This window comes from Rhineura floridana, chromosome 5, assembly GCF_030035675.1.
Source record: "Rhineura floridana isolate rRhiFlo1 chromosome 5, rRhiFlo1.hap2, whole genome shotgun sequence".
Lineage (NCBI taxonomy): Eukaryota > Metazoa > Chordata > Lepidosauria > Squamata > Rhineuridae > Rhineura > Rhineura floridana.
In genome coordinates, this window is record NC_084484.1 from 183,529,912 (window position 1) to 183,552,132 (window position 22,221).

The 22,221-nt window shown below is 44.7% G+C and overlaps 1 protein-coding gene across 5 annotated transcripts; it reads right to left on the reverse strand.

Moving 5' to 3' along the window:
- Nucleotides 1-2,708: 2,708 nt before the first annotated feature.
- Nucleotides 2,709-20,112, reverse strand: LOC133385650 (putative mitochondrial transporter UCP3). 5 transcript variants are annotated; one of them, XM_061629102.1, is made up of 8 exons: nucleotides 19,432-20,112; nucleotides 15,329-15,570; nucleotides 12,584-12,794; nucleotides 10,914-11,111; nucleotides 10,152-10,253; nucleotides 7,909-8,089; nucleotides 5,833-6,317; nucleotides 2,709-2,908 (listed from the first exon to the last, which is right to left on the reverse strand). In XM_061629102.1, exons 2-7 carry the CDS (start codon nucleotides 15,452-15,454, stop codon nucleotides 6,203-6,205), a joined length of 933 nt encoding a protein of 310 aa, XP_061485086.1. In that variant the 5' UTR covers nucleotides 15,455-15,570; nucleotides 19,432-20,112; the 3' UTR covers nucleotides 2,709-2,908; nucleotides 5,833-6,202. The 5 variants fall into 5 exon arrangements, with proteins under 5 accessions (XP_061485086.1, XP_061485088.1, XP_061485087.1 ...); XM_061629104.1 differs by having other exon boundaries at nucleotides 2,709-2,964; XM_061629103.1 differs by having other exon boundaries at nucleotides 5,821-6,317.
- Between the last annotated feature and the right edge of the window lie 2,109 nt (nucleotides 20,113-22,221).

Consider the following 22,221-nt stretch of genomic DNA (forward strand, 5'->3'; position numbering starts at 1 on the left):
CGACAGATGTTACAATGCCCATTTTTAGAATATTGTGCACTAGCTCTCTGTTTCATGCAGACGTACCCAAGCTGTCTGTTTATCTTTACTGCAGTGGCAGGATTATTCTTATTTGAAGTCTTGCAGTGTACACTGTGGGATGGGTCAAATAATCAGCTGTCAAGAGATAATTATCTTTATGTACAAAGTGCATGAATTAACTGTGCAATAGGGGGAAATAAATCCCTTCCTTCCTTCCTAACAGCCCTTAGCACATGTTGGTGGGATCCTTTACAGTTCCACTGCAACCTGCCTTTCCAATACTGTATCCCCACTATTTACTATTATTAAAATCTTTACTTTACCAATCCCTTGCCCTCTGCATCTTCCTTCACCTTGTCCACCTCCTGTTGATGTTACACCTACTGGTCAGAAGCCACCTGTGTGTTGCTCCGTGCCGAGAATAATATTGACACATAACTGGGAATGGCCGTAGTTCAGTACAGAGCGCACCGTTTGCATGGAGAAGGTCCCAGGGATGGGAAAAACCCCTATCTGAAACCCTGGGGAGCTGCTGCCACTCAGTGTGGCCAATACTGAGTTAGATGGACCAGTGGTCTGACTCAGTAATCATGCGCCGCTTAAACCTGTGTTCACAGGGATGTATTCCCAACAGCACCCTCTTTGACCAGTGTGTGACATGGCGGGTTACTAACATCTTAGGAACATGGAAAGCTGCCTTACACCAAGTCTTGCCAGTAGTCCATCTAGCTCCATATTGCCTACTCTGTTTGGCAGTAGGTCTCCAAGATTTTAGGCAGGGTACCTCCCAGCCCTATGTAGAGATGCTGGGGACTGACCCTGGGATCTCTTGCTTGCAAACCAGGTGCTCCACCGCAGAGCGATGGTCCTTTCCGTGGTAAGAGCCAATACACACGCAACGCATGCCCTCGTGGCTCCAAGCTGCTGCTTATGGCTGGTGGAATAGCCCCAGCGATAGTTAAAGCTCCCTTATCTCAGAGGAGATCATTCCATTGTTAGACGTGGAAAATAACCAGGTGGACAGCGCTTGCGTTAATCAAAAACAACAATTCTGCCAGCAATTGTCGATCTCTCTGAGACTTTTGCTAGGCCTGGAGAACAGCAGAGAACTTAAAGGCTTCAGTGGAACATTTTGGAGGGCCCTGTAGCTCAAAACTAGAGCACATGCCATGCATGCGGAAGGTTCCTACTGCCCTGAGCAGGGGTGGGGGACCTGTGGCCCTCCAAATATTGCTACTATAACTCCCATCATCCATGGCCACCAGCCAGGCTGGCTGGGGCTGATGGGAAATTGAGTCCAGCATCTGGAGGGCCACAGCCCATAGGTTTCCTATCCCTGAGTTCAGGATCTTGGGGAGCAGCAAGGTCACAGAAGGATCCCTCCTTGAAACCTTGGTGAGATGCTCCGGTAAGAGTACAAAGACACACCAATAATTTTGCTCAGCCTAAGGTAGCTTCATATCAGTGGCTTTGTCAGTGGGGCACTGGAATCCGCTCCGGGTTTTAGTCCAAATTTTCAAAGGTGCTGTCAAAGGGGCTTCATAGTTGGAAACAAAGTTTGGATTAAAACCTGGAGCGGATTCCACTGCCCTGCTGACATAGAGCCACCAGCTTCCGCTGCCTCATAGGTTGGTAACTGCCTTTGAAGCTCAGTGATCAAGACTGGTAGTCAGGACTCACAAATATATGCCCATGAACAGCCATCCCTGCCCATGTCACACAACAAGGATATATATGATTATGTTTTTTAGAAATAGGACTATCACTTTTTTAAAAATTTGGTTAACCTTAACCCCACCATTTAAAAATCAAGATTGCAGTTATAAGACACACTTATTTAAGAGTAAGGCTCCCTCAGGTCTATTATTCTTACATAAGAGTAAACAGGCTTACCCTGCACATTGAATATACCTGCTTCCTGATTCATTGGGGTACCTCTTGAATGGATCAAAAGACTTAAAACATTGAAAAATCCAGCTGATTGTATAGAATAAGGCTGAACTGTCCATTAATCAGTTACAAAAACCTTTGATAGAATAAAAAGGTACCTCAGTGAATCATGAAGCAGCTTTTTAAAAACAAAAAAACAAAGCAGAAATTTATTATTTTTTATAAATCTATTTTATAAGAAGTACTTATTAAAAACTTCAGAGGCCAAGTGCTATGATACATGGAAACATACTCTAAAGGAAAGTATGCTTCTTGTTTCAAAATTATTGATGCACATTTGATCAATCAGTAGATCAGTAATCAACTCATATGATTAATCAAATCAGATTTCTATAATCAGGCGTCCCATACTGCTGCTTAAGTATTACTAAGGGCATGGGAATAGCAGACTCGCTATCACCACCACCAGACAGATTACAATGGCTTTTGAAATTCCCTTCAGTGCAAACAAAGTTTGTCAGCATGGTTCATGAGTTTGCAACTTTGCATTGAGCAGGGGCGCTTGGACTCAATGGCCTTATAGGCCCCTTCCAATTTTATGATTCTATGAAAAACAAAAGCTCAGAGCTCCCCCCCCCTTTCAGGCACCACATTTCTTTGAAATCCAGGCATTGTTTGAAGGAAAATGTAACTTTTAATTCTTCCTTTTGCATTCAGCCTGAAAATGACAATGACAAATCTTGGGATGGCTGCTGGATGAAATATAGCCGATGCAAATATCAAAAAGCCATTCTGGAAAATAGAAAAACTTTATTGGGGGGAGGTGGTACAAAAAGGGGGACATGATGGAAGAGCTTTGATCTCCTCCTAGTGAGGGGGTGAGAAGGGGGGCACTGCTTCCTTATCCAATCTGTCTTCTTTACAGCAGGAGTCCACCTGCCAGCAGAATTGCAGGAGGTTCAGCAGGGCAGGCTCTGGTGTTTTGCAGAGGCCATCTCTAGGCAGATGAGAGAGGAATTTAGGTTAGCCATGGGAAGGAGGTTCTGAACCAGTCTGTAAGAAGCACAAAAAGACCCCTTTAGGTCCCCCCAAGGTACAGGATCTTCCTACAGGACATGCCCAAGTAAGAACAGCTTTCCTTGTTGTCCATGTTCAAGCGGTTGACGCTGTGAGCATCTGTTTCCCACAATCTTATTGTTTGTTTGTTTTGTTTCTTGATTTATTGTATTTATTGTATTTATATATTATGCTTGTTTTTATCTTTTTGTACACCGCCCAGAATGCCTTCGGGCTTAGGTCGGTATATAAATTAAACTAACAAAATAAAATAAATAAATAAATAAATAAATAATCTATAGTATACCCACAGTAGTTTTACTGACCCAGTTTCTCTTTGTTGTTGTTATTATGTGCCTTCAAGTCAATTATGACTTACGGTGACCCTATGAATCAGCGACCTCCAAGAGCATCTGTTATAAATCACCCTGTTCAGATCTTATAAGTTCTGTGGCTTCCTTTATGGAATCAACCCATCTCTTGTTTGGCCTTCCTCTTTTTCTACTCCCTGCTGTTTTCCCCAGCATTATTGTCTTTTCTACTGAATCATGTTTTCTCAATTATGTGTCCAAAGTATGAGTTTCATCATTTTAGCTTCTAGTGATAGTTCTGGTTTAATTTGTTCTAACACCCAATTATTTGTCTTTTTCGCAGTCCATGGTATGCTCTCCTCTAACACCACATTTCAAATGAGTTGATTTTTCTCTTATCCGCTATTATTATTATTGTTATTGTTATTATTATTGTTGTTGCATTTATATACCGCCCCATAGCAGAAACTCTCTGGGCGGTTTACAACAATTAAAAACATTAAAAACAAATATACAAATTTAAAAACACATTTTAAAAAGCAATTTAAAAACACATGCTAAAATGCCTGGGAGAAGAGGAAAGTCTTGACCTGGTGCCAAAAAGACAACAGTGTTGGCGCCAGGCACACCTCGTCAATGAGATAATTCCAGAATTTGGGGGCCACCACTGAGAAGGCCCTCTCCCTTGTGCCAGCCTCCCAGCTTCCCTCTGAGTAGGCACCCGGAGGAGGGCCTTTGATGTTGAGTAGAGTGTACAGGTGGGTTCGTGTTGGGAGAGGCGTTCCATCAGGTATTGTGGTCCCAAGCCATGTAAAGCTTTATAGGTTAAAACCAGCACCTTGAATTGAGCTCAGAAACATACAGGCAGCCAATCTCATTAAATGAAACTCAAACTTCTTTAGCCATTTTTCCCGTTAGGAGACAGATGTGTTCCTCCTGTCCTGATTTTTTATTTCAACTCCTCCTAGTTTACTACCACTAGGTATAGGGGAGAAATCTGATTCAGTTCTTACTCAAAGCCAAATTTATTAACTTGATACTTTCTGAAACAATATGAGAACCGAATCACAGACACCCTTCAAAATTTGCATGTATCCAAATTTTGTGGTGCAGTTCTCCAACCAATGTTTACACAAATGCATATATTAGGGGGAAAATATGTATAAAAATATACATATATATTATTGAAAATAACATACACAAATGCATAATATAAAATTACTTGCAAAAATTACATTAGCCAAAACTGCAATTTCAGGTTGCACAATTATAGTTGACTAGTAGGTGTTGTGCAACAAATCAGCTTTCCAAATGGGTAGACCTTTTGTATTTAGAAAAAGGATGGAAAAATATACTGGAAAGTGTGGAATATAACACTTGCATTGACACAATAGGCTCATCTACATGGTGGTTTACTGTGTGTTTGGTGCTACTCACATCTCCTTTTAATTCACATGGTAACTGGTAAACAGAAGCTATCACACAGTTTCCCCCCTGTAAATCTGTACTAAGCCAATCCTCTGATAATACGAAAAGGGAAGAAAAAACCTCTTCACTCCGTAACTCTAGTGCTTGCAGACACTTTGCTCTGATGCTTTTAGGTGGGTGTGTTAATTGATCCCTTCTCCACACCCACTCCCTCCTCCTCTCTTCATTCATTTCGTTTCCTGTGGGCTGACAAACAACTTCTGGCTGCTCTCCCCCATTCTGCTGGCCTTTTTTATGTTGCTACAAACAGTGCCTTTATTGTCTTTCCCCACCTAACTTGTGTACAAAAGCATAATACTGTTCAAACAAAAATTTGTATTTCAGCTGTATCCTACCAGGCAAAACACAGATATTAATGCTTTCAGATTTTTTTTTAAAGGAACCCACTGCAGCATGCTTGGTTGCCAAGCAACCTGATGGAGTGGAAATGTTAAATTGGAGGGTGTGGTCATTAGGAAACTGCATGATTGATCCTTCCCCTCAATGTGAATAGAAGACACCAAGTTTGCAGCTGGCTTTGAGCCCTTACTGTGGAGGGTGCAAACAGAAAACGGAGGTAAAAACAGCGTCTTTAGTACAAAGTAATGTTCCCATGTGGATAAGCCCAAGATCATCTAACCTCTCCACGAACAAATCAGAATTAATGCTTGTTAAATAGCCAACATCATCTAATCCTCCTGCAAATGAATCAGGATGCTCAATAATCAGGTTGTTTGGAAGCGCCCTAATAAATTTATTATGGTATAAGTAGGGATAGCCAACGTGATGCCTCCAGATGTTTTAGATCTCAGTTCCCATAAACCCCTAACCAGTATGGTCAGTGGTCAAAGACAATGGGAGTTGTAGTCCAACAACAGCTAGAGGGCACCACGTTGTCTACTCCTGGCCTATGCTTTAATCGACTAGAGTCCCCTTCATCAGATGTATGATGCATAATATCATTACTACTGTGCGTCTCTCTCTCTGCAGTAAGACCGAACTAATCACTCCCCTCCCCTGCCCCTCTCCCCAGAACACTGCAGCACTACTAATATTCACTACTCCATATACGTACCAATAGATTTACCTGTCAGTCTCAATCCTTTGACCTGTCCATGCGACATCCCATTCGAACCTGGACGAACCTTCTCAGGAAGAATGTACCAGAATCTCTCTGTCATTTTTTTTTTCCTGGGCGGAGGAGGGCCTCCGGAAGTCATTGGCACTTCTGCTTTTTAAAGTCTTTTTTCCTTAGCTGAGATATTATGCATCACCGAGCCGACGAGCCCATACGGAAGCAATTAATATAATTGCTGTGTGCATCTTGCCGCCATGACAAGAGTGTTTTGCAAAAGCTTGCCGTCCAAGGCCGTGTCTTGAATTTCCACTCCCGCCTACGTCTCGTGGGGAGTCCCCGGCGTGATCCTCCTTCTCATTCCTGGAGGCAACTTCTGGCTTCAGAAAGGGGACTCCCGGGCCACCTGGGCCAGAACCATCAGCCTCTTCAGCTGCTCAAAAGACACAAACATCACCACGTTCCAGGATCCCAGGCGCAGGAACGAGGGCATGAAACTGAGGAGGAGGAAGAGCACAACAGCATGCAATGAAACCACGAGCTGCCTTCTCTAGAGAGGCGCAGGTAGAAGCGGCTGTGGGCGTTGCTAGGGGGTGGGCCATGGGGCCAGAGCCCCAAGTGGTTCAGGGCTTGCCAGGTAGCGCAAGGGCAGTGCCAGTTGCTAGAGAAGGCATCTACTTCTACCTAGGCCAGGAATGGGGAGCGTCAGGTCCAGGGGGCCAAATGGAGGCCTCACCCCTCTCTATCTGGGACTCTCCCCAGGCTGCCACCACCCTTTCAATTATTATTATTATTATTATTATTGTTGTTGTTGTTGTTGTTGTTGTTGTTGTTGTTGTTGTTGTTAGCAGCAGCAGCAGCATCTAGGATCCGCACGTCACCCGGAGGTCCAAGGATGGGTTACAACCATTTAAAAATACAGCAGCGAAGACAATTAAAAACAACCTTGAGTGTTTTTGCCTGGCTGGGATGAGATGCCAGGGGTTGAACCTTGGCTCCTCCTGCAGACAGAACAGATGTTCCGCGACTGAGCCCTTCCCCACAGAAGCAACATCAAGGACAAATCTTCAGCTTTTTGGTAGATTGGCAGTGCTCAACAGGAAACCTAGAAAGCTGCCTTATAGTGAGTCAGACGACCGTTGGTCCATCTAGCTTAATACTGTTGACACTGACTGGCAGCAGCTCTCCAGGCAAGGAGTCCTTCCCAGTTCTACCTGGAGATGCCGGGGGCTGAACTTGGGGCCTTCCCTATGCAAAGCCTTTTAAAAATATCTAAAAACAGTGTCAGGGAAATTCCTGTATCAGAAGCAACCATAAATCAAACTGTTTTTGTCAGTTTCTCATGCAGTCAATCATAAGCCCCCCCCCAAATATGTGCATTTTAATTGTACCTATTTAATGCATTCTTCCCCTAAAATACACATTTTGTATGCTTTTCAATGTTTCCCTTAAAATACTGTTTTTAGGCATTACTGTAAATCTGTAAAATATCTGTAAAATATGACAAAGGCCAAAGAGATGGATTGTACTTACCATATGTATTTAAGTTTAGATTATTTCTTTTGTAATATTGAATTTATTTTATGTTTGCTAAATTGTTTATTTTTGTCTTATTTGAATGTATTGCTATGTTTTGTAAACTGACTTCTCTCCCCTACCCCAGTGCTTTTATTTTGAGTGTTTGTTGTAAGCTACTTTGTGTACAGGTCACTGTGGAAAGGTGGCATATAAATAAACCCAATCACTCAGTCAGTCAGTCAGCCAGCCAATCAAATGTTCAAGTAGGAAAAAAGCTTTAAAGTTCATAATTCTTATTCAAGCTAGGAATTTAAGCAAAAAACATATTTATGTTCCCAGGCCTTTGCTGGTGTTTAATTTTCCAGTATGTGTTAATGTTTTACCACTGCTTTTTAGTTAATTACGACGTTTAAAAACCTTGTTTTGTGATTTTCTTGTTCATGTTTTCTTTCTTTTTTTTAAGATTGCACATTCCTTTGAGACTAATGAAAAGGGCAGGATAAAAATGTATTTAATAATAAAATAAACGTGACGAAAGGGGAGACAAAAGGGCATGCATGATGCACTTACCCTTTATAAAAAGAGTTAGGTCCCTCTGTCACCGCCATGGTCAGCATACAAGTCAGAGCGTTTTTGTACTGTCCGGGAAGGGAGTTCATGTATCTTGTTTTGACCACATCCACAGGCGATGCCACCACAGTAGCACAGAAACCAGCTCCAAAGGCCGCAACGAAATGGCACGGAAAATTGTCTGTTGGACACAAGATTGTTCAGGGCTTGGGACAATGAAAACTGGGAGGTTCCACGCCTTAGAAACTCCCTCCGTGAGCTACTTCCCAAGAGTCAGATGCCAAGACCAAGGACAGGTTGAAACACACATGCTTGTTGTGAGGCAGTGTGATGTAGTGATTAAAATGTTGGGCTATGGACAGGGAGGCCTGGGTTCAAACCCACCCACCCCGCCAGCCATGAAGCTCACTGCATCTGTGTCGGAACTGCTTTTTAATATGTTCTTATATGTAAATGTAGATGTACTGCCTTCAAGTCGATCCCGACTAATGGCGACCCTATGAATAGGGTTCTCATGACGCTGAGAGGCAGTGACTGGCCCAAGGCCACCCAGTGAGCTTCATGGCTGTGTGGGGATTCGAACCCTGCTCTCCCAGGTCATAGTCCAACACCTTAACCACCTTCTTGTTAAAAATGTTTTTAATCTTAGAAGATGTTTTGAAAGCTTTTTTTAAAGTAACGTTTTTGAAGCTGTTTTGTTTTAATGTGTTTTAAAGTTTGGGCTCCTGCTGGGAGGAAGGGCGGGATATAAGTCTAATAATATTATTATTATTATTATTATTATTATTATAGGTAATCATAGGCTACCCTCAATTTCTGTCTCTCAGTTTAATCTACTTCACAGGGTTGTTGTGAATAAAAGAGGGGGAACCATTTATGGTTAGAAGTAGCCACTTAAGCAACGTCAAAAAAAAAAAAAGCCGCCCTGGACTCCTACTGGGAGGAAAGGAGGGATATAAATCTAATAAATAAATAATAAAAAATTTAAAATGGAGAGCAAAAAGAGTACACAGATTTGTATAAAGATTGCAAATGGTAATTTATATGTACATATGGAAATTCAGAAATAATGACTGTAATTTAAACAGGAACACAAGAAGCTGCCACACTGAGTCAGTTCACTTAGTCCACCTAGTATTGTCTACACTGACTGGCAGTGACTCTCCAGAGTTTCAGATCGGGGGCATTCCCAGCCCTACGTAGAGATGCCAAGAACTGAACCAGGGACCTTCTGCATGCAAGGCAGATGCTCCATCCCTGAAATATGAGACATACCACAGGGAGTCAGACTGTGCTCAGTCTGCTAGCCAGCAGCTAACTCTCAATGGGCAACTTGAAGGCTCCTCTCCCTTCAGGGGGTTCTTTATCGTTAAACTGGAATTGGACTGGACGGCCCTTCAAATAGACCAGTGATTCTCAAACAGTGTGCCCAGGCACACTGGTGCGCCCTAAGAGGTGGCTAGGTGTGCCTCAAATATTATGAAAGTATATTTTAAAAATGAGAAGAAACCCATTTGTACAGGGTAAGTAATAGTTTTCTATAGTTTGTTATTTTTATTCATAGTTTAAAATATATTAATATATTTTTAATTTTGTACACAAAGTGCGCCAGAAATAGTGTGCCGCGAACCCAAAAAGTTTGAGAACCACTGAAATAGACGATGGTCATTTGTAAAATAGGATTGTGTACGGCCACTCTATGTATGGCTTCATACGGCAGTCCTTGCCAACCTGGTGCCCTCCAGATGTTTTGAACAGCAATTCCCATCGGCCCTAGCCAGCATGATCAATGGTTATGGAGAATGAGAGATGTAGTCCAATAACATCTTGGCGGACGGGTGGGCGGGGGAGGGGCAGAGGGACAAGTTCACCATTTCTGCCTGAGGTGCTCCTTTGGTGTCGCCTAGTAAATCCTCTTTCCACTAGTCACCATCCAGATGTTTCTGGGAAGCTCAAAAAGAGGGCAGAAAGTGCTGCTCGCTGGCCCCTGTTGATTGTACCCAACACTTGGTATTCAGCGATAGACTGGCTATGAATATGGAGGTTTCATTAAGTTGTCACAGGTCATTGAGACGGTCACTGAGACTGACGGCTGGTGTTGCAGAGTGGCTAAGGGGCTGGGTCACCATTTTGAATCTCGCCTGTGCTGTGAAACTCATTCAGTGGCTGGAGGTAATTTTTAAGACTACTGGACAGGTTAGTGGAGCAGACCTAGGCTTGCGGCTTCTTTCCGGCCTCCTTACCTGTCATGAGGTGATATTTCAGCAGCGTCTCCTTGAGGAGGTCATAGGTTACCAGCTCTCCACAGTTCACGATGGCATTACGGGTGATATTTGGCAGGGTACCTGCAGGGTGGTGGTGGCAGAAGCAAGCGCTTAATGTCAGAGAGACATTCATGGTCCCCCGTTTGGATTCCAGTGGATGTCCCTGGAGGCTCAGGTGGCTAGTGGTGCCTTTTTCCAGCTCTGGCTAGTTTGCCAGCTTTGCCCACTCTTGGACGGAGAAGACTCGGGCCACTATACTCTACACTCTGGTAACCTCCAGACTGGACTATTGCAATGCATTCTACGTGGGGGTGCCCTTGAAGGTAATTCATAATCTTCAGCTGGTCCAAAATGCAGAGGCCAGATTACTGCTGGTGGCCAGAGTTCCATTTAACGCTCGTATAACCCGTTTTAAAACAGCTGTACTGGTTGCCAGTTTGTTTGTGGGCCAATACAAGGTATTCAGAAGGATGTTTAAAGCTAGTATTCAGATATTAGGGCCCAAATTTCTTAAAAAACACTTCCTTTCCTATAGGCCCTGTTGGGTGCTGATGAGCAGAATGGAACCCTCGTGATAGTTCTACCATCCTGGGTACCTGTTCTGATTTTAATATTAATTGAATTCATTTTAATTTTTTTCTTTTTCTTTTCTATTTATAACGTGACCTGGGACCTTGTGGTGGAAGGCAGCTAAGACATAAAATAAAGATTAAAAATGCAGAAAGGCTGAAGACAAGATACCTTTCCAGAGTCCTCTGACTCCTTCTTCCCTAGCGATGGTTCGGTAGGCATCCATGGTCCCGTTGTACCTCTTGGGTCCACTGACCGCCCTGAAATGTGCTTGGAAGCGCACTTTAACCACGTCGGTGGGCTGGGCACAGGTTACTGCCATGGCTCCGGTAGTGCAACCAGCAAGCAACCGAGTGAGGATGCTGGCATCTGAGAGAGAGAGAGAGAGAGAGAGTATGAGTGGCTTTGTTAGGTGGGTTATTGCTACTAAATAGCCCACTCCATGATTAGGAGTGTTAGAAATTTTGGGGTGTGCGTGTGCATATTGCAGCAGAGTGCAGAAATAATTGGTCTGTTAAGACTAGTAGCTGAAAGAATAAAGAAACTTAAGGTTTATTACTACGAAGAGGTAAAGTCGTACATGCTGAAGGAGCTATGCAGCTTCCACTCAGGGAGCCATGACTAACTAATTGAGAAGAAAGACAGGAAGAAAGGGGAGGAGGAAAGCCTGCAAAAACAACAAACACTTTAGAGGAGGAATAAGCGGAGGGAAGAGTTTCTATCTACCTTTCTGTCAGTCGCCCACCCCTATTGGTTCAGGGCATTTTTTTAAAAAAGTTTTATTTAATTTTTAAAGAGAAACATGCAGTCTTTTTTCTCCTTCCCCCCAACCCTTCCTTTCCTCCCCCCCCCTTACAGAATTAACCATGATTTCGTTTTTCCTTGCAAGTTTCCAAACATGTAGGCTCAGTTCATTTGTGACATGGTTGGTGCTTCACTCCCAACAAAGAGGACATAGTTTGGAAGCTCATTGTGTTTTTGAATTAGATACCCATCAGAGCTTGGGGAGGTGGGGTCTGGAGACACAGCAAACGTAAGGCTGTTCCAGAGATTGTTGCTCTTTTGCGGTAGGATTCAATCACATACTAATTCAGGTTGCACACGTTAGGGAGGTCTTGCACAACAGACGGACTTCCCCAAAAGAGCAGACTTTTTGTGATAATGAAAGTGATGGGGAAATGCACTGGACAGGGTGGAATAACACTTGCTGGGATGCAACGTCATTGAAATGTATAGTGAAAGGATGGAAATGGCTCCCACAGGAGGCAGTGATGGCCACCAAGCTGGACAGCTTTAAAAGAGGATTAGAGTGGTGTAGTGGTTAGTGTGTTGGACTACGACCTGGGAGACCAGGGTTCAAATCCCTGCACAGCCATGAAGCTCACTGGGCGACCTTGGGCCAGTCACTGCCTCTCAGCCTCAGGGGAAGGCAATGGTATACCCCCTCTGAATACCGCTTACAATGAAAACCATATTCAAAGGGTCGCCATAAGTCGGGATTGACTGATAGCCTTGGACTGCCTTCATTTCAGACAAATTCATGGAGGAGAATAAGGCTATCAGTGGCTACTAGCCATGATGGCTACGCTTTCTCTCCACGTTCAGAGGCAGTCTGCTCCTGAATACCAGTTGCTGGAAACCGCAGGAGGGGAGAGCGCTCTTGTGCTCAGGTCCTGATACTGGGATCCCCAAAGGAAGCACCTGGTTGGACACTGTGAGAACAGGACGCTGGACTAGGTGGGCCACTGGCCTGATCCAGCAGGCTCTTCTGATGTTCTAACCTCCCCGCAGACAAATCAGAATGAACGCTCAATAAACCGGTCATCTGGAAGCGTCCTTACTGTCTGATCCCTTGGGAGTGTAGAACTGCTTGACCGAGTCGTACAGCCCGATGCGGATGGAGGCAAAGCTCATCTGGCGATGGAGGCCGGCCACCAAGCCGTTGTAGAGGCTCTTGGCTCCTTCCATCTTCACCATGGTGGTGATGGTGCCGAAGACTCCCTTGTACTTGACATTCTTTGCCGCCTTGGAAGCTTTTGATTCTCCTTGGATCTTCAAGGGAAATGGAGATTGTGATAGGAAACTAGCAATTCCCCACAGGGCACAGCTACACAGGAAACATATATCGGTTCTGTACCAGATTAAAAGTCCTGGCTCTAACTATGTCAGAGAGGGACTCTCTGTAACTTGAGCACTGCTTCTCCAAAGCAGGGCCAGCGCCAGGCATGACTGAGCCCTTGGGCACCAGCCTGCCCCAGGCGTGTGTGCGCACAGCAGCAGAACGCAGGAGAGAGGTAGGTGGAGTGAGCGAATGAGTGCGCACCCTGGAAGCTCCATCCCTGCAATCCGCAGCAGGGGAGCACTACCCTCCCACCCTAATGAGGGGCCCTTTAGGGTCCCTCGGCCAGGGCCCAACCTGTCCGCCCTCTGGCGCCGGCCCTATCTCCAAGGTTCTGGCTCTGGCGAAGGAGGGGTATTTGTCTAACCCTTTAAAAATAATATCAGAGCTGTTTGCTCCTTCCTCAAACTGCAGGGAGCGTCTGTGATGCTTCCAGGATTCCCCCCAACCCATAATTATTTTATTATTATTTTTGTTGGCACACAAGGCCAGAATTGCACCAATAACAACGAATAAAAACAAAATGCTCTGCAGGTGACTTCTTCCTCCATTACGTCAGCTGCAGGCTCATGATTTTTTGCTTTTGCTGTCAGAATGAAGATTCGTGAGGTGGATGGGGTACGGTGCAAGGGAAGAGCCATAGCTCAGTGGGGTGGAGCATCCATTTAGCATGCAGAAGACCCCAGGTTCACCCTCCAGCATCTCCAGAACATCCCCTGCCTGAAACCCTGGAGAGCTGCTGCCAGTCAGTGTAGACACTATTGAGCCAGATGTACAAATAAATCTGTCTCGGTAGAAAGCAGCTTCCTCTGTTCCTAAATTAAATGTCATATCGAATCACACATGCCAGGAGGTTGCCGAACAGCCGTGTCTACAGGACTCTACTGTGGAAGCAACCCTGGTAAAGACTGAAGCCAGCATAATGCCATCTGGCTGTTTCTTCCCTCTGCTGTCATTCCCCTAGAGGGGAAAAAGGGGGCGCCCTAATCCTCGCTATGTATGTCGCACAGCCTTTGCGGAAGCTTCTAGGCCTTGGCACGTGATGGTGATGTCATCAGAGTGCACCAAAGACTTACCAAGGCCTCCAGAAGTTGGGAGGGAGGCGGAATCGGGCAAGCCTGCCATAGATTTCTAATGAGAGGTGTCCTCAGTTCTGCCACATGGCCCTCTTGACTGGACCCTCAGAGCTTGGAAAAGTTACTTTTTTGAACTACAACTCCCATCAGCCCCAGCCAGCAAGGCCACTGGATTGGGCTGATGGGAGTTGTAGTTCAAAAAAGTAACTTTTCCAAGCTCTGCGATATCCTCCACCAGAATCTGTCATTATCTCTGTCTCCCTCCTGCTCTTCTGTTTAAGCAGCCACGGGGTTCTGAACCGGACAATTCCACACCAAGGCCCCATCTGCGCTATGGATTTAAAGCAGTATCATACCACGTTAAACAGCCATGGCTTCCCCCAAAGCACCCTGGGAAGTGTAGTTTCTTAAAGGCACTGGGAGTGGTTAGAAGTCCCCAGAATGGTTTAATAGGCAATCCGAGAACTCTGGAAATGGTCGCTCTGTGAGGAGAATAGGGGTCTCCTCAACAACGCTCAGCACCCATAACAAACTACAGTTCCCAGGAATCTTTGGGGGAAGCAAGGACTGCTTAGTATGATACTGCTTTAAATGCATAGCGCAGATGGGGCCCAAGAATAATTAGTGGCCCTCAGGGTGGGCACAAGACATTTTGCTGTCTGAGGCAAAGATGGTGCCCCCTCCCTGCTCCATGTACAGAAGCCAACTGGACTAGCAGCTTGTTTGTTTATCACATTTCTGATCCCACCTTTCACTGGCATACATGGTTCTCATCCTCATTTTTATCCTCACAACACCCCTGTGGGGTAGGTTTGGTTGAGAGCGACGGTAACTGAACCAAAGCCAACCAAGTCCAGGTCCAGCACTCTAACCAGTCCACCACACTGAATCTTCCGTCACTACTACTGATGCTGGGATAGCATTCACCACCACACCTTGGGCAGGAGGCTCGTTTAGAGTAGGCGGGGAGAGGCGATGCTGTGTAGCGCACAGAGTGTTGGCCCCCAACAGAAGGAAATGTCTGGTGGTGGTGGTGGGGCTTAGAGTAGCCAGGAGGAGAGGTGCACGGTTGCCTCTCGGCATCTGCCGCCTGAGGCAGATGCCTCACTTTGCCCAATGGTAGGGCCAACCGTGCCGTTCCTCCAAAACGGGACTCGCTCCCCCATCACTCTTACAGTGATTTTATCTTCATTGTTTTTAGATTATTATTGTCTAATGTATTTGTATGTTTATTTTGTACATTGCCCAGAGTGGCTGGATAACCAGCCAGATGGGCGACTAATAAATTGAATAAATAAAAATAAATAAATACAGTTCCCGGTTTCACTTTGATGTGTCTCAGCATCACCATCATGGAGGTGGTGAAGTCTCAGCCCTCGGGCAAAACTCACTTGGAGCCGGACTTTCGCTGTGTCCAAGGGAAAGGTGCAGAGGTCGGCAATGCACGCTGCCATCCCAGCGCTGAGAAATTTGACGGTGGCTGATGGGGGCAGGTCCGTGGGCTTCAGACCAACCATTCTGCGGGTGTTGACAAAGGCGTTTCAGCTCCAGAAACTGGCACTTCTTCTGAAGGTACGTTCAGTCCGTGACTTCGATGAGAGAAGCGGCTTGGTCTTTGGTGATATGGATGAGCCTGGGAGAAAAGAAATCATTCTAAAGAGGAGGGCTGGGATCTCTTCTCGATTGTCCCAGAGTGCAGGACACGTAATAATGGGCTCAAGTTGCAGGAAGCCAGATTTTTATTTATTTATTTATTTGATTTATATCCTGCCCTTCCTCCCAGCAGGAGCCCAGGGCAGCAATTTTGACTGAACGCTGGGAAAAATGTCCTAACTGTTAGAGCCATACGACAATGGAACCAATTACCTAGAGAGGTAGTGGGCTCTCTGACACTGGAGGCATTCAAGAGGCAGCTGGACAGCCATCTGTCGGGAAAGGTTTGATTTGGATTCCTGCATTGAGCAGGGGGCTGGACTTGATGGCCTTATAGGTCCCTTCCAACTCTACTATTCTATGATTCTATGAAATCCTGTCATTTCTTACTGGATCCAGAGGAAATGGATACCAGCCTACACATATCGGTAGACCGGATAACATATGAAATTGCCTTCTGTTAAGTCTAAGTCTTTGTCCATCCAGCCTAGTACTGTCTACTCTGACTGTTAGCTGCTCTCCAAGGTCTGAGGCACAGAAGAGTCCCCCCCCCCCATTAATCTATTGGTTAACTGGAGGTGCCAGGAACTGAACTGGAGGCCTGCTGCGTGTGAAGCAGATGCTCTGCAACTAAGTCAGGGACAGGGAGCCTCAGGCCCAAGGTGGTGGCAGTGGCAAATGCAGTCCTCTAGGCCTCTGTATCTGGACCTTGGGATGGTTGGGCGTTTGAAAAGTGCTTTGCAAAGCGGTTTGCAAGCATGTGCTTAGCTGTTCCCAGGCTTCACACACAGGGCTGGCAAAGCTGCTTCTGCAGAGATCATCAGTTGCACAAGTGACTACCCCACAAGGAACTCAATGGCACAGCTGATGATCCAGCTGTGTTTCTACTGACATTGCATATGAGAGATCAGGTGTGGGGAAGATGGTTAGGGAGGAAACAGCCTTGTGGGGGAAACTGGGACAAGCTCCAGGCCAAATCTGGTCTGCGTTAGAGGATCATAGACCTGCAAGCAAGAGACCAAGACGACGTCCCCTCTCTGCTCCAAAGGAGAGAGCGAGGCATCTGTTTGAGGCATGTATCAATCGTCCCCCCGAAGGCCATAAATCAGACCACTCTATTTCTCAAATAGAGAGTGTGAACAAGAATCCCTACCAGTGGTTGCTGGTGAGTGAGCGCTCGGGATGACAGGGCATAGAACGGAACAGCTAACAGTGGTGCCTATGGAAGAAATGCGTCCAGACATCTCTAATGTCATGTTTATGATGGATCCTTTCAGTAGCCTCTATTCCTGAGGCTTCATCATATCAGACTAGGAATACAGGGGGCAACTCTGGTAAGAGAAACTGAAGGAGTCGGTGCCTGGATGTTTGCAGAATGACTGATGCTAACATGGAATCTTGGAAATGTCAAGCCTCAGTGTCCTATTTCTAAGGCTCCAGGGACCAAATAGCTAGGAAAGGATGAACTCCAGAAGCATAGCTGAAGTCCAGTAAAATCCTATACAATTCTGCTCCAAAGGAAACCTCACTCTAGGTTCAATGGGGGTTACTCCCAAGCAAGTGAGCATGGAATTGCAGCCGAAGTCTGTTGATGCAAAGGGCATTCCGGGCTCTGTAGCAGCTAACAGACTCCAGTGGCAATCCTGTGTTTATTTACTGTCTTCATTTTATAGATTTTTATTCAGCTTTTCAGGCTATATACATATCTATCTGGGACGGAGTAAGTCGACTGACATCTGAGTAGGGACGCATAGAATTGCATAGCATCACAGGTTAGTGCCACATAGCATTTCATAGGGCACAGTCCTTTTCCTACAATCATAGAACAGCAGAGTTGGAAGGGGCCCATATGCCCACCAAGTTCAATGCAGGAATCCAGCTTAAAGCATCCCCAACATTTTGTTGGGTTCACCAAGCCGCCCTGGGCTCCTACTGGGAGAGAGGGCGGGATATAAATCGAATAAATAAATAAATAATAATAAATAAATAAATCACCTAACATGTAACATGCCTCAGTTCTCCTAACCTGCTAAAATAGGCTTTGCTTTCAGAAAAGCCATGCTGCAATTAATGCATTAGTCATTAAGGTGCCATTGGCTATTTTTAATATTGGGCAAGGGAGCGTCAATCAATTTGCAAATGGTCCCTCCTCTCCTTCTCCCCTTGCTCCCCACCACAACACAGGATCACTAATTGGTGTGACCAGGGAGGAAATGGCTTCCTAACCTTGACAATGATGATTCGACCCACCCTGTGCACGACCAAGTCCTATTTACTGCATCAAGGGGTATCCTTCACTGAATGGCCTCAGCCCATACCTCACTGCTAGTTGTGGAGGAGGCCCTTACTCTCTCAGAGGAACCTGGACAAAATAAATGTTTGGGGGAACATGCTGTTCCTGTCCTCCGCTAGCAACCAAAATGCTACTTTTACTGACAGCAGTTTCTATAATCTTCAGCGTACAGGACATACCTCAGCACTGTTATGATTCTTAAGTCTTTGTTGCTGAACTTTGGCAAAATAACTATGTGCTCTTATTTTCCCCCACAAAAAAAATGAACAAACTAAACACTGATAACATCAAATGGCCATGCTCCTTATTCTGATTTACTCTAACAAACAATGACTCTGCGAGGTAGAAAGTCTGACTTAGATGAGCTCCCCCTCCCCATCTGCAATGAGCTTTATAGCTGAGTGGGATTTTCCCACTTCTAAACCTAACACTTGAGCCACAACGCCACACTATTGAGACAGACGCACTTGCCTACTCTGATAACCTCTGGTTCCTTTCTTGAATATATTGCAAATACAGAGATTGGAGAACATTCCTGCATAACAAATCCTTTTCCAGACTAGTCCAGAGAGAGACACACACCCCAATTCAGAGGCCACAACAATGCACACAGGTTGATCAGCAGCCTATAGCAGAAAGGCTGGTGTGATTTGGGGTGGAGTGTTCCTTCTAGGTGGAGATGTGGGTGCAAGTGGATGCCTTGGGTATTACAGCTGTGCTCAAGCGAAAGTCACACTTGAGCCCCATTAAAATTAATGAAACATTAATTAGTTGCAATGGGGTGGTGGGGTTAATGATTCCAGAGTCTGCAATCACTTAGAAGGCAAGTGCATTCATAATACAGCCCTTCCCATTGTCTAGTTTGGCCTTCGCCAATCTAGTGATCTCCAGATGCTTTGGACAATAACTCCCATTAGCCCCAACAAGCACAGATGCGCTGGCCAGGGCTGATGGGAGTTGCAGTCCAAAAAATCTAGAGGGCGCCAGGTTGGCAAAGGAGTAAGGTTGAGTGAATATGTGACTTTTGGTTTCTCTCCCATTTTTTCCACTCTTAAATTCAGTTCTCCACACTTCCACATCAGTTTGTGATTTTTTTTAAGTTCTCAAGAAAATTCATCAGCATTTTAGTGCTGATTTCTCTTAACATACACCTTTTTTGTATACAGTTTTGCCTAATGCACACATTTTTGAACAATATAATCCATGTTTGTTATCTTATTTTTGTTAATATATTAATATTAGTGTATTAATATGCACATCTTACCTTAGCATATGCATATTTGTACACATGACATGGCTGGAGAGATGCAAAGCTGCAAAACCCGGAGAAGTGTGAATTTCAAAGGATGACTGTGTTTTGGCTTGCATCTTTTTAAAGAAAGTGCAAATTAGGTATGTTCGCCTTTAAATGCCAGCCGAATCAAATTTCTCCTCCTTGCCTACTGAAGGAGGCTGCTGGAGTATACATTAAGAGCTTGTAATCGAACCAATTAACCCACCGTCAGCAAAGCAAATAAATAAACCTTACTTGGCCACAGATATTCTCACCTCCAATTCCTTGTGGTATTCCTGTAGTATTCCAGTAGAAAGCCAGTACGTAAATATTGTAAAGAAAATTCTTAATAAATCAATGCATTGGATCCACGGTGTAGGAGCAGCCACAGCATTTCTGTTCAGCTGGAGCATCTGTTCGTACTTGAACCCGCTCCACTCTCGTCATCTTGTCTAGACCCTCATTTATAAGGTCTGCTGGGGTTGGCATTTTAGCTGGATGCAGATGGGTGAAAACAGAGATCAGGTCTCGGGGTCAGTCAGTCCAAAAGCACAAACATAACACCTCCCCACACACCCTCGAGTGACTTAAAATAGAGCTAGGCTGCTTACATTTAGAAATATCCTCAGGGTGTACCAGTTTTGCGTATGTGCTATTTGGTGGGTGTGCTTACAGAAAATGTGTGCCGAACATTGGAGACCAGCTTCCAAGTGTGCCTGCTTATAAAGTAAGATGCAATTACTCCTGATTACCCTTTTTTCAAGTTTACAAAGTGATTTAGAGTCTCACTGTGTTTGCCCTTACAACTGCCCTGTGAGGTAGGCCTCGGTTGTTCCCATCTTACAGATGGAAAACTGAGGCTGATTGCTAATGGATTCCTGAAGACCACTCGGGGATCCCTTGGCAGAGATGAGGTTTGAACTAAAGTCTCCAAGATGGCTCTTTTTTATTCATTGGAAATAAATAAACAAAAACAAATAAAATATGTGATTTCATTTAAAGAACATTAAAGAATGTGTTAAAGAACATAATCCAATGACTTTTATGCATGACTCTTTTTATACATGTATTTCAGCAAAGTCTATCACTTTGTTATTGTTTGGTCTGCAGGAAAGCCAATTGTCTTTCTTTTTTAAGTGTAACAAATAAATAATAAAACATGGTTTAAAAATAATGATGCTGTGGAACATAAACGTTTGTTTCTCTTTATTGTCTCCTTTAGTGTTGTAAAGCCTAAAAATCAAATAACTGTGTTTAACAATTGCTTTTTAATCTTTTTTTAACCTTTTTTTTTAAAGATGTCTTTAAAGCTTTAAAACATGTTTTTAAAGTTGTTTTGTTTTAATGTATTTTAAGGTCTGTTTTTAATGATGTCTTAAAGTGTTTTTAGTGCTTTTGTTTGCCGCCCTGGGCTCCTGCTGGGAGGAAGGGCGGGGTATAAATGAAATAAATAAATAAATAAATAAATAAAATAACAATATCATCATCAACAGCATACTTGGTGCATTACTGCAGCATAAGCAAAATGGAAAGGTCCCTGCTGCAAGGAGCTTACACTCTAAAATGTCACCATGAGAAGAGAACCTTGTGGGCGGGGGCATTTTTCAGATGGAGGGCCACATTTGCCATCTAGGCAAGCTTCTGGGAGCCACATGCTACTGGTGGGCGGGGCTAGAGGCGGAGCAATTAATGTAAATATTGCCTTTGTACAGTAGGCCTGTTTCTATACACACTCACACACACCCGCCTCTGCCCTCCATCCGGGCAAGCAAGAGTCACTGTCAGAGTTCCAGGACACATCCCAGCCAGGCAAAATCATTCAAGAATGGTATGAAGTAGGGTTGGTGAGATGTGTTGCCCAAGGAGAGGCCTTGAGGGCCCACTTGCTTGCTCTCCATTGTCATATCCACACTCCTCAGTTCTTTCCATGTGCAACTTCTCCCACAACAGCCCTAGGTACCAACTGGCATGAAAGGGGAGTGTGTTAGAGTGTGTTAGCTACTCTTCTTAGTAGCTGACTTACCTCCTTTCACTCTGATAGGCTACAATCGGCAGGAAAGGACAAGGAAGCATGTTAGAAGACTCTTTTCCGTGGCTAATAAACTTCCCTTTCATGCTGATTGGCATATAGGACGCTGGAGACATAGGGACCCTGCTGTCAAAAAAGTACAGGACCTAAGATCCCCCAAAACCCTGGACCACTACACCCCTGCTTCCAAGGACAGCAGAACTATCAAAAGGGTCCCTCTGCTGATCTTAACAGCTGAGAGGGTGTATAAGGAAGGAAGCAGCCTCTCAGATATTTGGGTGAAGCTGATGTCACTTGATTCCAAGAGGGAGGTTGCATTTCCCAATTCCGGGGGGGACGGATGACAATGCCCTCTTTTGACTTGGCAAACTTGCTATAACCTTGCAGAATGAGGCCAGCTCACCTGCATAACTTGCTGATGACTCTGAGGTTCATTTCCGCCCTGATAATGCTGCCTTTCTTGATGGTTTGGTCTGGCAATAATGACCAGTTAGTGTGTTAAAAATAGGTATTGACACATATCCAGGGGACCTGGAATTTCACAAGGTTTCAGTGCTCTACACCTGCTTTGACTATTTAGAGAAGTCAGCTTCAGTGCAATGGGCAAGGAAGACAGACGCTGAGCTGAAGGGGAGAGAACCAGCTGAATGCCCCCCCCTTACAATGCTCAGGGGGCAACTGGGTCTATGTGGCCTTTGCGCTGGATATTTCACACATGCCATGTGCTCTGAGGGCACATGTCCTACCAGCTCTGGCTGTGACCCTGCAGTTAGGGTAAGCTACATTTCAGCCACCAATTGAGACATCTTATGACTAGCAGGTCTGACAGATAGTGGTGTTTAGCAGTGGAACTGAGCTGGGGGATTTACTGGAAGCTGTTATGTGAGTAGTCCTCATTGTGCATACAAGAGGTATCACTATCTGTTTATTTGAATGTTACTTTTCTGCAAAACTGTGCCCAAAGTGGCTCTCAACATACCAAACGAACAGTAAGTATAACCATTCAAAAACATATTAGAAAAAAATTATAGAAGAT